At 41.8% G+C, this 13,572-nt stretch overlaps 4 protein-coding genes across 5 annotated transcripts; all 4 read right to left on the minus strand.

Annotated features, from left to right (window-relative positions):
- Nucleotides 1–145: 145 nt before the first annotated feature.
- LOC103983661 (photosystem II 22 kDa protein, chloroplastic-like) lies at nt 146–1,378 on the minus strand. The gene is made up of 4 exons (XM_009400920.3): nt 1,113–1,378; nt 905–1,018; nt 594–837; nt 146–486 (listed from the first exon to the last, which is right to left on the minus strand). The coding sequence occupies exons 1-4, from the start codon at nt 1,329–1,331 to the stop codon at nt 242–244; spliced, it is 822 nt and encodes a 273-aa protein (XP_009399195.2). The 5' UTR covers nt 1,332–1,378; the 3' UTR covers nt 146–241.
- A 4,567-nt stretch (nt 1,379–5,945) lies between these two features.
- On the minus strand, nt 5,946–8,810 carry LOC103983650 (small ribosomal subunit protein eS10z). Its single transcript, XM_009400908.3, has 5 exons — nt 8,746–8,810; nt 8,597–8,645; nt 8,230–8,512; nt 8,002–8,140; nt 5,946–6,204 (listed from the first exon to the last, which is right to left on the minus strand). The coding sequence occupies exons 1-5, from the start codon at nt 8,746–8,748 to the stop codon at nt 6,127–6,129; spliced, it is 552 nt and encodes a 183-aa protein (XP_009399183.1). The 5' UTR covers nt 8,749–8,810; the 3' UTR covers nt 5,946–6,126.
- Nucleotides 8,811–9,345: 535 nt separating this feature from the next.
- LOC135598558 (uncharacterized) lies at nt 9,346–10,396 on the minus strand. The gene has a single exon (XM_065092569.1). The coding sequence runs from the start codon at nt 10,192–10,194 to the stop codon at nt 9,550–9,552; it is 645 nt and encodes a 214-aa protein (XP_064948641.1). The 5' UTR covers nt 10,195–10,396; the 3' UTR covers nt 9,346–9,549.
- A 153-nt stretch (nt 10,397–10,549) lies between these two features.
- LOC135584019 (fructose-1,6-bisphosphatase, cytosolic-like) lies at nt 10,550–13,078 on the minus strand. Of its 2 annotated transcripts, XM_065092567.1 has the most exons (12): nt 12,853–13,078; nt 12,724–12,771; nt 12,567–12,641; nt 12,425–12,486; nt 12,279–12,345; nt 12,067–12,180; nt 11,895–11,981; nt 11,748–11,818; nt 11,602–11,667; nt 11,444–11,530; nt 11,090–11,165; nt 10,550–10,976 (listed from the first exon to the last, which is right to left on the minus strand). In XM_065092567.1, exons 1-12 carry the CDS (start codon nt 13,009–13,011, stop codon nt 10,863–10,865), a joined length of 1,026 nt encoding a protein of 341 aa, XP_064948639.1. In that variant the 5' UTR covers nt 13,012–13,078; the 3' UTR covers nt 10,550–10,862. The 2 variants fall into 2 exon arrangements, with proteins under 2 accessions (XP_064948639.1, XP_018674036.2); XM_018818491.2 differs by having other exon boundaries at nt 12,724–13,078.
- Between the last annotated feature and the right edge of the window lie 494 nt (nt 13,079–13,572).

Here is a 13,572-nt window from a genome sequence, read left to right on the forward strand (position 1 = left end):
TCAACTTGATTTAAATAATTTGGATGAATAGGTCTAGTTCATTAAATCAATAGATGTGTTATTCTGTCGGATCGTGATTGTGGCCATCTTCCTCTTCTTTCTCATTGAATGAGATGTTAAGTGGAGTGGAACCTGGACAAGAGTGTTGACCATCCCAAGCATTTCGGATCACTGAACTACAATAACTATTGACTACACAAATGAACAAGAAGAATTCGCGCTGCATCCTAATCTGCTTTCCTCATTCTTCGACTTCGTCGGTCACAAATTTCCCAGTTCCTGGATTCAATGCAGCGAAGAAGAAGAAGGCAACGTTGAATAGTACCAGCGGTTCGAGTTCACTGACCGGCACTCCGGTCTCGATGTTTAGCTGCGCCAACGCACCCTTTCCTGTGATTATTTCCCCGATTATGGAGAACGCAATGCCCAGCTGCGCTAATCTTCCAACAAAGAGCTCGTTCGCTTTCGTGAATCCGAAGAGGGGCCCTTCGAGATAGGACACGGATCACAAATCAGTAGCTGAATCCAAGTGTTGTCTTGACAACGGAAGAAGATGGAAGAAGGCGGAGCTGAGAGCTTGTGGTTTACTTTACCTCCTTCCTCGAGTCCCAGAGCAGCTCGGAAGCCCTTCCCCGGGGGGATGACAGCCTTCCCGAGCCCGGTGGGAGAATCATCAACAAACTGTCCTCGGTCACCGAGCGCTCCTATTGCTCCGAGGAGGGTGAAGAGGATGAAGAAGAGGAGGAGCGGCTCGGCCTCGTAGATCGGTATGCCGGTTTCCAGGTTCAGTTGTGCTAGGATTCCTTTCCCTGTGATGCCTTCTCCTAGCAGAGAAGCCTGCGGATATGATCGAGTTTGAGTACGAGAGGTTGGAATGAGAAGGGAGAGGACGCAGAATACTCACTGCAAACCCCAGCATGGCGACGCGGCCAACGAAGAGCTCGTTCTGCTTGGTGAACCCAATCCCCCCGGAGGTGCCAAAGATGCCATCCTCAACCTTCGGCTTCTTCGTCTCCACCTGCAGCAACAGCATCAACAACCGTGATCAGTGCGGAGATCCTCCTCAACAACTAGTCCCATTAAAAGGTCTAATGTGACGTCAAGTCGCAGACCTTCGCTGGAGGAGCTTTGGTTTTAGCCTTGAACAAAGCAAGAGTTGGGAAGAAGGAAGAAGAAGAAGTGGAAGGCAGGTGTCTGCGAGGAGTCCGAGGAAGGATGAGGTCGGAGAACCGCGTCGGCCGGAGCCGGTGAATCTGTGCCTGGAGCAATGGCTCCATGGTGGAGCTCAACGATCGGCCTCCAGTGCTGGCCAATAGCACGGATTGAGCCATGGCTCTGTCTCGTACGGTGCACTTGGTTTCTGCTTGCCTTCAAACACAGAGTGAGTGCCATATATATAGATCAAGTAGAGACGATATTTCACGTGAGATCTCAAGGCAACGAAGAGACCACGTCGTCACTCCTCTTTCTGTGGCTTTGGAGCTCCTCAAGCTCACCCCTCAAAGCTTGTGATCTGAGACGACTCCACGCGTACAGGGGAGTCCACCGCAGCATGAAGAAGACGACATTTTGTGGCGACCTTTCGTTGTCCAGTTTCATAGTAGCAATGAAGAGCCCGTCATGTTTATTTCATTTCATGGTAGCAGTCACTCGGATTCTTTGGCTCAAATAAATTTTAATTTTTTATATTATAATAAAATTAATATTATAATATAACTATTTACATATGTAATAAAAGAAAACGCAACGAACTCTTCGCTCCGTCCTCCTCCGTCGCCTCCCAAGAAATCAGGGATTTCAAATTGTAGGGTTTACTGAACTCAGCCGGCCATGTCAACCTTCTGCGGATTCTTCGGGGTCGCCGTGGCCTTCGTCTTCTCCTGTAATCCCCCCTTCGATCGAATCCCAGGCCTCCCGCGATCCGGAATATGGCTTTGATGGTTCGGTTTCGTCTCCTTGTGGGGGCATCGGGGGCGGCGTGCGGGTCGAACTTGATGGGCGTGATACGACGACCGGAGCTCGGGAGAAGTCGATCGTGCGCGTCGTCTTGGCCGGAGTGCTCGGGATGCGGGCGGTGGCCATCGCCGTTATGTTTAGCAATAATATTATAGACCCTAAGGCCACCTCGTACTACCTTCTCGAAGGCTGCACCCACCTCTCGTTAGGGCTGGCATGTGGCCTCGGTGGGCTCTCTGCGGGGGTGGCGAGAGGGCTCGATCGGGATGCCGGTGTCAGGTATCTCTTCTCCGACCTGATCTGCTTTCCCTGTTCGTTGGAATGCTTTACATTCGCGTTTTTTATTTGACTTCGCTGAGTGGCACTTGTTTCATATTTATAGAAATCAGAGTTACTTATTATACTCATTAAATGCGTAATACCTCAATTTAGCCTCATATCACAAGTGACTTGTAAGGACTTTTTTCTAACTTTACTACTATTTTGCTAGTAGTTCAAACTCAAGAAATTAATGAACAAGTTATCTCATCGGATTGGATCATGATAAATGATACTAAGGTCAATCTAATGTTGAGTAACGAGAGCACATCAAATGGGGAGATGATGAGTGCCCTACCATTAACTTGGAATCAAGCATCCTTAGATCAGGTTTAACAAGTTAGTGGTCACTTAACAGTTATTGAGTTATAACAAATTGAACTCTTGCAATTTGGCATATAACATTTTGTGACTAAGGGCATCAAATCTTTTCTCATTGTTTTCTGTAAATTTTTTTCTAGACCTTCCTTATTTCTCTTGCATCACTTGTTTTACTTTTTTCATGAATGTAAATAATACTTTTTTTTTTAAGCTACAAGAGATCAATGATATCACGCTGATTTTAGTAAAGATTGAACAAGTAAATGGTAAATCATAGTTCTCTTGTTCACATTAGCTGTAGAGTTACCTCATGATTTCCTAGCAATTTCATGCAAGGACCTTGTGGATTTTCTCAAGCTTAATTCCTTTAAAGATTTTTTTTTCCTTGGAACTTATCCATTTGCTTAACACAGATTGCATAAACTGTTGTGTGATTATGTTGCGATGCGCAAGTTTTTAGATGCTCATTCTCAGTCAGCTATGTGTTCAATGCTCATTTTTCCCTACATAGTTCACATGATACTGAAGCTTTAGACTGGAAGCCTTTGTAAATGCAATTCTGGGACATTTGGCTGTTGCAATCCGAGTATAAAAGATTGACCATACTACTTCCAAGAACTTGTGAAGCAAGTCCAAACTGTTGTAGAGTTACCTCATGATTTCCTAGCAATTTCATTCAAGGACCTTGTGGATTTTCTCAAGCTTAATTCCTTTAAAGATTTTTTTTTCCTTGGAACTTATCCATTTGCTTAACACAGATTGCTCAAGTTTTTAGATGCTCATTCTCAGTCAGCTATGTGTTCAATGCTCATTTTTCCCTACATAGTTCACAATGCTGTTGGCGATGATACTGAAGCTTTAGACTGAAAGCCTTTGTAAATGCAATTCTGGGACATTTGGCTGTTGCTATCTGAGTATAAAAGATTGACCATACTTCTTCCAAGAACTTGTGAAGCTAAGTCCAAAAAAAATCGAGATCAGAATGTATAAAAATTATGGTTTTCTTAATTTTAGATCTCATTTCTATTCAAATAAGATAAATCACTTTTCTTCTATAACCCATGGCTGATGACCTGCCAATAATGAGGATGATTAAATGTTTGGCTTCTGCTTTTAAGCTTATTGTGATTCAGCTGTCGGAATGTGTTAGCAGGAGACGTGCTTAACTAGTACTACTCACAGCTTATGTGCTTGAACGACTTTGATAGATTCCATTGTTCCAAATCTTAAATATTGTTTGCGGTTTCTAATCTTGAATTGGTTCTTTTTCCTAAGGATGATTTCTACTTAGTTATCTTCCAGCACTACTAAGCTTTGACCTTGTATCTTGAAATCGTTGTTGTCTTCTAAAATTTCTAAAAACTTGTTTTCTTTTTCCCGACAGAGTATCTCCTTTTTTTTTATTCCCATAGAATATCCCTTATTTTTTTAAAAAAAAATGATATCACTCTTGACTTTCATTCTTTTGATTGCTACCACCACCCTTTGTCTGTTGTTTTGATCGCGCCCTCTCATTTGTCACCTCCACCCCTCGGTCGTCGCATTCGTCATGCCCTCATCTATTGCCTTCACTCTTGTCCTATCGTGTTCGCCTCTTGTTCATCATTGTTATCACGATAGTTGAGGTGGACGATCTCTTAAGAGGGTGACTAACACCAATGAAGCTTTTACCATTGGTGAGGGATGCAGCATCAACTACAACAGAGGAAGAGATGATGAACTACTAGGGTATTAGGAAGTGGTCGTTGTACGTTAATTGATTAATTGATTTATAATTTTAAGTAATATAAAAATATATTTTTTAATAAATCGATTCAATTTAATTGAATTGAACTAGAATCTTGATTTAATTGGATGAAATGATAATATCTATAAAATTGAGCCCACTAAAATTAAGCATTTTGGTCCGTTTGATTAATCAATTTGAATCAGGCTTAGGGTAGTGAATTCAATAAGATTGATATCTTTTAAATTAAAATCGATTCAATTCGAATCAATTAACTAAACCATCAGTGAGTCGGTTTGGTTCAGGTTCGATGTAATTTTTTAGTTTAATTTGAACACCCCTAGTCAGCACTATCAAGTGTTCCACCCCACCTAAGAGGCTTGTCGAGAGATCGCTTAAGGCGATGAGGTGAGGGTGAGGATGGCGAAGTACGAAGCTAAGGGTTGAGGCAGTGGGCGAGGGTTGAAGTAATGGAGGGGTAAAGGCAATTATGGACGAGGTAAAGGCTATGCTACGATAAATAAATAAGGATCGTCCTATTAGAAAAAGTGAAAGTTTAGGGGTTTTTTTTTTTTTTGATTTTTTTTCTTACTTGCATCCATAAGTGTGTCTAACGTTCCTCTTTAATTGGGTCGGGATAGTTAGCAAGAATATATTATCCCGAACACAGCCCTGGGGAGTTCATTCTGTCTATAGCCACTTAATGTTTCTTGCACCTAATCAACTAGCTATAGCAGTAAAGATCTTGATAACTAGCACTTAATTTAGCGCTCACTTAATTTATCGTTTGCATCAAAGAAAAAAATCTCCATAATAATTATTTTCTTCCTACTTATATGGATAAAGCTGAAACCAATCACGAATCATGTTTGCACTGAATGAATTATCGCTCGGGAGAATGCTTTATTCAAATCATAGGGTAGCCATTTTTCACCGCCCAGACACTCTCCACCTCGGTGAACCTTCGTTTTTCTCGCTTCTAAAGGCATGATTTATGAAGTTCCAAGTCTGTAGCTGTGTCGTATTCAAGAGCTTGGTTGCTCGATGATGAGCCAGGATTCATATCAAAAGGACGCGGATTAAATTGCTTGTTTAATCCGCAGACGAATACAACACTTATAGCACGTCCTTATTTGATGGCTACCTGAAACTACCACAGGTTAACGAACTAAAAACATACCACACTATGAAGCTTATATTGTTTATTTATAATTCAGATTGAGATGTCCACTAATAAACTCATAAAATGTCGATAGACAACAGGACAAACATAGGTTAAGGATAAGCAAAAACAAAATTAAAAAAAAATACTGAAAACATCAAATTTCCAATTTCCATACCTCTCTACGTTGTCCATTGGTGACAGGTTCAAACCCACCCATCTAATCACTTCGACATGTCACACATCTACAAAATAATATATCGACATTTTTTCACGCAATGTATGAAAACTGAACAAAGCTATCCATTGTTCGAAAGAAGGGGGGCCGAGAATGTAAAAAAACCTGATTCTGCATGCCTAAAGTTAGATTTTAAATTTCAAATGAACATAGATCTAGAAAAATCCTTAGTCAAAAATTATAACATTAACATCGATATATCATAAAATGGAGAACAAAGAAGCTTCAACCCAAAGCAAACGAACCATGGAATTTAAAGACATGTCCCGGTTTCTATAAGAATTATGCATCTAATCAGCAAGTTTTACAAATTCTAACAAAGCCAACAATGAATCTGATTCAAAAGCAAAAAATGATTCATCTAAATGCTTAATTTCATATAATAGGGAAGCTTCTGAAGAAGGTCTACTGAAAAGAAGCAGACGCAGGGCCAGCTCCATATCCTCCACCTCCGCGGCCAAATCCAGGTCTACCACCAGTGCCCTGCACGATTTCAAAAGTTAGGATGGATATACCACTCCATGCAGATTTAATTGCAGAACCACAATCAGGAAAACCATGAAAATACTCTCATTTCAAATAACCTTTATAAGGCACAGAAGAACATCACTGAATTGGGTCATAACTAAACATTGCAAAAATACTCTCATTTCAGATAACCTTTACAAGACACATGAGAACGTCATTGAATTTAGGTGATAACTAAACATTACAACAAACACATTAAAAATATTAAAATATTTCATTCCTGTGGTCACGTGGAAAAAAATATAATGAGTACCTAATTAAGAATTATAAGCAACAGCATGCTTGATAATTTGTCTAAGATAGTACAGACAAAAATATGACACAAAATAATATCAAACACCATCAAATGAAAAGCCTCCTGAATAAGTTTAACCAGCTCAATGTGTCTCAAACGACTGTTATGAGATACAAAAGGACTGTATTGATCACTTTTCCTTTGGGTCTGAAAAAGTAATGGATGCAAGTTCTTCTAATATATATATATATATATATATATATATATATATATATATATATATATATATATATATATATATATATATATATATATATATACATATATATAAACATATATATAAACATATATATACATGTATATACTATACATATATACATATATATGCATACATACATACACATATATATACATACATATATATAGGGTTCGCTGTACTGCAACATACCGCTCGATACAGGTGGTACATACCAATCCAATAGGGAATTGGTATGGGTGGAATATACCAATATATTGGTACGCCCCGTTGTATCATGCGTCGGTATAGCTCGGTGCATACCGAGCCAACAATCAACTAGTACATCCGTATAGACCGATAAACAAACCATGTACATAAATATACATAAATATACATATATACATATATATATATACATATATACATACATATATACATATATATATACATACATATATACATACATATATACATATATACATATATATATATATATATATATATATACACACACACACACACATATATATATATATATGGTTGCGTATGTTATTGTTGTATATTTTGAGATAGAAGTCAAAATCCATGGCACATAAAAAGAAGCAAAAATTATTGAACAGGACTATTTGCAGTAAGAATATGGCTTATCTTTCTGCACAGCAATCAACTCCAACTTAAAAACTCACTTATAGTACCAATAACTTTCTTTTTGAAAAACGTAAATAAACCATACGACATTCCACAGTTGAAATTTATGAATTAACAATGAAGGCAGGAAGAAGCTGCAAATTGGCATTATGATTATAATCATGGATATACTTCTGAACCTTCTGGCGCCCCATATGAAATTCCAACTGAGCAAGAATTTAGACTTATAAAATTTTAAAATCTTAAGCATTTACATATCTTCCTTCACTTGCCCATTTTGGAGACCAGATAGTTCCACCATCTGTCATATGGATGTCTATGATAGTATGAGACTACTGAAATATTTAACACTAAATAATTTTTTCTTTCAACTCTAGCAATCCACCCTACAGAATACAATTAGTCAGTATGGCCAAAGAATGCTTATATCTAAGTAAGAAATAAAGTAACAATTCTCTGTGACCAGATCACACAATTCTCAAAAGCAGTCTATGCCATCAATGCATTAGCAACAAGAAAGTGCCCAAAATTTGATCTCAATCAAGTTTCGCCATAAATGCTTTCTTTACTAATTTTGATAAGAAAAATAAAGGCTAATGGATATGGATATCAAAACTGAGGTGATGCATACCCTGAAAGATGGCTGGAATTCAGGTGGTGCACCGCCCTTGTCACCAGCATCACCTGGAGGACCCCCAGGACGAGGACCTCCCCTATATCCATCCCTATCCCCAAATCTCGGTCTATCTCCCTCGAATCGGGGTGGCCCCCTGCCAAAACAACACACCAAAGTGAATCCAATCTCTTCACGAGGGAAGAGCAGAAATGGAGCAACGGATCGGAGAAACTATAGCCGCACCTGGGGCGGTCGCCAGGAGGGCCGGAGCCAAACGGGCGAGCCGGTGGCCTCGCGGACTTCTTCAGGGTTGCGGGGACTATCTCCGAAGGAAGGTTAAGGTAAGTTCTAAGGTACTCAATCCCATCGTTGGTCAGGTACCAGTAGTAGTGCTGCCACGCGAAGGTCTCCCTCACGTACTCCCTCGACTTGAAGCTCTGCATCAGCTTGATCACCTGCAGATTGGGCACGTCGATCTCTGGGTGCTTGGCGAGGTTGTAATCCTTCTTCGCGAAGAGCACCCCCTCTGCACCCACAAAGAAAAGCATCAAGTCAAATCCAAGAGAGTAAAAGAAAATCCCATTAAGCATTAGAAACCCTAGAGGCGCACCCTGAAAGAGGTACTTGCAGATCTCATGGCGGTTCTTCTTGGGGATGATCTGAGATAGAAGCGCAAGGGAGATTAGGGAAGAAGCAATTGAGACCGAGGGAAGACGAACGCGAGCAGCATAAGAGGTTCGAGATCGTAGCGTTTCTCACCATGGTGATGAGGGAGAGATCGCAGCCTTCGCAGGAGTCTCGTGGGAGAGCCGACCAAGGGAAGCGCAAAGCAAACCCTAGTTTTTTCCCTATTCTTATAGTGGCGTTGATGGGCTGGGTTGGGCCGAACGATGGCCCATCTTACGGCCCAAATTGATTTGTTAAGGCTATAGAAATGTCGAAAATATTAGGTTTTATTATTATACATATATATATATATATATATATATATATATAATAGTTTCACTTTTTCGAATATTTTGAATAATAATTTTTATCTAAAAATAAATTAGATAATTTTTTTAAAAAAATAAAAAAATTATTATATCAAGTGGCATAGATTATGCTCACATGTGGGCTTAGAACATGAGAATGAGCACTTATACAAATAATTTACTAACCAACTGAAATAAATTGGATGATTTGTTAAGAAAAAATCCTCAATTTTTAGGAAAAAATTGAATAATTTAATAATATTTGAACCTCACCTTATAATTATTGGACAAAAGTATGTCTCAAGAAATTTGAAGTTATATGATTATGGACTAACAAACGAAATATTTTTATTTAATTATTATTTCGTGCAAAACTAATGAAAAATATACATAATCTATTTTTTCCAAAATATTTTCTTATTTTTGCACAAATTTACATGTCTCTACAGCATGATAAAATAAAGAACAAATGAAATTAAAAGTGCTGAAATATTTATGCCTAGAAAAGAAATAGAGAAAATTTTTAATCCATAAACTAGGAGATCCCATCTAGAGCCTTCCAGAAGCTTCTCGAAGAGTAGAACCTATTCTAGAAGCAGAGGACGACTACGGTACAGGAGACCATGAACCCGAAGGTACATATCAGGAAGCCGACGTGTACAGCCCAGCTCCTGTTGAACTTGCGCTGGTAGCTCTCCGGCGGCTTCTGGTAGTGGATCTCCAACTCCCCCGGAAGCAGCGCCGGCGCAGGGCCCGCGGCGGCGGAGCAGCGGGTCGTGAGGAGCTTGAGGCGGTCGGTGGCGAGGGCGAGGGTGAGCTTGTGGCAGCGGCGCTGGTACTTGCAGCCGTGGATGCAGCGAAGGGTCTGGGCGGCGGCGGCGGAGAAGGCGAGGTGGCCGAGGGCGAGGAGGGCGATGGGGACCCAGCAGTGGCGGCACTGGAGGCGGTCCTGCGGCGCCCCCAGCTGGGCCGCGAACAACACCGCCAAGAAGAGGAAGAAGAGCTGGAAGAGGCGCCACATCTCCTTTTTCTGCGCGTCCACCGCCCGTTTCTTCTCCATGGTCTTCTCCAAGTGGAGCTCTACGGCGGTGTTCAGCGCCCGAATTGCGGCCGCCTCTCCAACCACCGCCCTCGCCTCCTCCTCTTCCGTTTCCCCTGCGCAGGCGCACGCCACCTCTGCCGCCATCCCCTCCCGCTCTCCTCGATGCCAGCGATGACATGCTAAATACTTCATTTAGTGCTTACCTCGTCCGTCGTATAACGATGGTTGATCATTGAACGTCGGATCAACATCCAATGGCAGGATGAAGAAACAAGTTGGAGATGCGAGAAACACATGTTCACAGTAGAAGACAGCGGCCACGTGAATGGCTGCAGAAGCTGTCTTAAGGTAGACAAGTTTCCTTCGTCTTCTTCCAGCGGTGAGAACTCTCGCAACTCTCCCGAGCGCAGTTAAAGTGAAGACCACAAGGCACAAGAAACTGTAAAGGAATCAACACTTCGAGTGTTGACGAAGAACTCCCAGCCAAACGTAGCAATGTGGTCATCACCAGGAGCAGCAGCAGCAGCTTCTGTGAGAATCATAGAAGTCATGTAATGCTTCTTTATCTTCTGGTCCTTGAAATATACCTCAGCTACACGTACATTTACAGCGAGAAGTTTCAGATATCTGTGCGCTCTCTCAATCATCACGTTGAAAGCAGGGATGCTGCCCAGGTGAGGCAACCGATACACGCTTCTAAGCACATACACATCCTAAGCATCTCAGGATCAATAGTGGAGACACCATTTTTGTGGGAGAAGAGCATCTTGTATACAGGGAATACAAGTTCAACACCATAGTTCTGTGTGAGAGGACTATGAGCAGGGAATACAAGCATGATGGAGTTTGATGTGTGTTGATCATGCTTTCTTCTCTTCGGCAGCATAGAGAGCTTTAATTTCCTCAACATCATCATAGCTGCCAAGAAATACTGGAGACCTCTGATGAATCTCGGTGGGAACCAAATCAAGGGCCTGCAAAGTAAATGATTCATGGATCATATCACGTTTGCCAATCATGATAAATCTGCAAGGTTTCCTCTGCAGCTTGTGTTGAAGCATAGAGAACAGGGATTGATGCAGTATACCCGTTGTTCTCCTGTGAATGCTTGACCTCCTGCTTGTTCCATCAAGAATGACATTGGAAAGACCTCATACAGAACACTGTTGTACAAAGCAGAAGAACCTCTGTTAACATATAGGGAACCGGAAAATCATAATTTAAAATAAAATAAAATCATTAAGTGTTTTTCTAAATCATGAACTGTCAATTCTGGATTCTAAAAATCAGGAATCGTAATCGAACCATCCAAGTCCATTTGCAGTTCGATTTGAAATTGGCAAACCGCTAGGCTGGTTCGGTTTCGATTCCGACCCGGTTTGATTCCGATTCACATCGAACCGTGAAATTGATTTTACTCGAATAATGAGGTTGTGTATACCGTAGTTTTCCATTAGGACTTTGCTTATCTGCAGGGTACAAAAAGATGCCTCCATACAGCAGTGTTCGATGGACATCAGCAACCATACTGTCAGATGAGCAATACACTAATCAAAGCCTAAGAACACAGGAAAACTGAGAGGTTTGAGCAGTACGTACCTTCCAATGTATCTCAGAGATTTTGGTGATGAACCATCCTTTGGGAACTTGCATTTCTCCACAAACCTAAGGACCAGTGAGTGATGAAGAGAATTCAGCTCGGAAAACCTAACAAGGGAATTCAGCTCAGGTTGGATCATACACACTTTGCTGTAGGAGTATCCCAGTTCTTGGCATTTCCTTCGTTCACTGAGTACAATTTGCCTCTCTTGGGTATCTGCAATGAAGGGCACAATGCTGCATAAGGACAGCCCATCCCACTGAGCTTTTAGAGGATCAACTTCAAGCACAACCTTAATGTCCGGATGGGTGAGCATGAACTCTCCAAGAGATGGATCGAGAGTGAAACCATTGACACCGTTCCCGGTGCTTAACACAAGCTGCATGCATCATGCAGAGATCGAGATGAGTATCTTCTGAGCAGGAGAAAGAAATGATAATAGAGAGGAACTTAAGTGAACTCACAGTGCAAGAACTGCCGTACATGCAGTAGCCAGCTGCTACCATATGCTTCCCTGGTTGCAACACATCATCAAGGCTCACATTATCCTTATCTTTAACCATGTAAATGCCAAAAATCTGTCCAAAACTAGGCCTAAATGTCCGAATCGGTACGAAGGCAAACAGAGAATAGAGTTTTGAGGGCGATAAAATTCATGGAAACAGAGGACCCATACTGTTCCAATGGAGACGCCACAGTCAATGTTAGAGGAACCGTCCAGGGGATCGAAGACGACGCAGTACCTGCACTTCCGATTGGGGGAAACGCTGCACATCATTAAGATTTGAGGATGAGATTTAGCATGTCGCAAAATTTACGCACTTTCCACGCAGTGATGGATCCACAAAGGTGGCTTCCTCATCCTCTTCTGACACAAGAACACACTGGGGGAGAAGATGATTAGCCGAACATGCTTTAAGAACGGTGCTATACGTACACAGAATCAGATGCCGTAAGGACTTACTGTGCGACCGCTGCTGATCAAAGCCTTGACGAAGACTTGGTTGGAGAGCACGTCCAGCTTCTTCTGTTCTTCACCCTGAATCAACGAAAGCAGAGTGAACGGACGTCTCTTCAGGTCAGGAAGTTTGATTTTTTGCTATGGGGAGAGGAATGCTTGCCTGGACGTTCGTCTCTCCTGCGAGTCCTATGAGTTTGGCGAGGCCAGCCTGTGAGAACAAACAAGGTGGAATCGAAGTGGAGATAGCAATAGGAGACGCAATGGTGGAGGGGAAGAGGAAGAGGAGGACCTTGTTGACGGCGGAGCAGACGAACTTGCAGCCGAGGACGATGTGGGAGAGGAGGATGGTGAAGTCGCCCTTCGACTCGGGGTGCTTCGACTGTTCGTTCAGCACGTGCCTGGTGATCGTCATCAAGTCCGTCCGGTGCGCGTCGGCCGCGTGATCCATCGTCCTAAGCTCGTAGAGAGAGAAGAGGGACGAGGCTTGATGTGTTGGAACCTCAGCTACTGCTGCAGCTTACACTGTAACAGTATATATAGAGAGAGAGAGGAGGGGAAAGAGAGGCGGAGGAAGAGATGGTGGCATCTGCGGATGACAAAACGTTGCATGTCCACATGCGGCATGCAAGTGAATTTAGTGGAGAGAGTGAAATGCTTACAAGTGGGCCACTTACTGCAAGTAGATGTATAGATGGTCCATTTATACGCAACACTTGTTTTACTGGTGATGGAATCAGATACCAGCATTGAAACGATCTTAATTGGGTTGCAAGCATCAGATGCCACGACAACTCTTTCGATTGGTTGGAAATCAGAATCACTTTACGCCAACACTTGATGATCCACAACCCACATGGTGTGATGCATGTCGATCCTGTTGGAAGCTATCGAACCTTTTTATATGAATGATCGAGTCTGGAGTCAAATTTGCTACGAGTAACATACAACATGTTACATAGTCAAATTTGTTGATGTCTAATCCTGATCATCGTCTAATTTATAATTCTTA

This window comes from Musa acuminata, chromosome BXJ2-1 (genome assembly GCF_036884655.1).
Source record: "Musa acuminata AAA Group cultivar baxijiao chromosome BXJ2-1, Cavendish_Baxijiao_AAA, whole genome shotgun sequence".
NCBI classification, from domain to species: domain Eukaryota; kingdom Viridiplantae; phylum Streptophyta; class Magnoliopsida; order Zingiberales; family Musaceae; genus Musa; species Musa acuminata.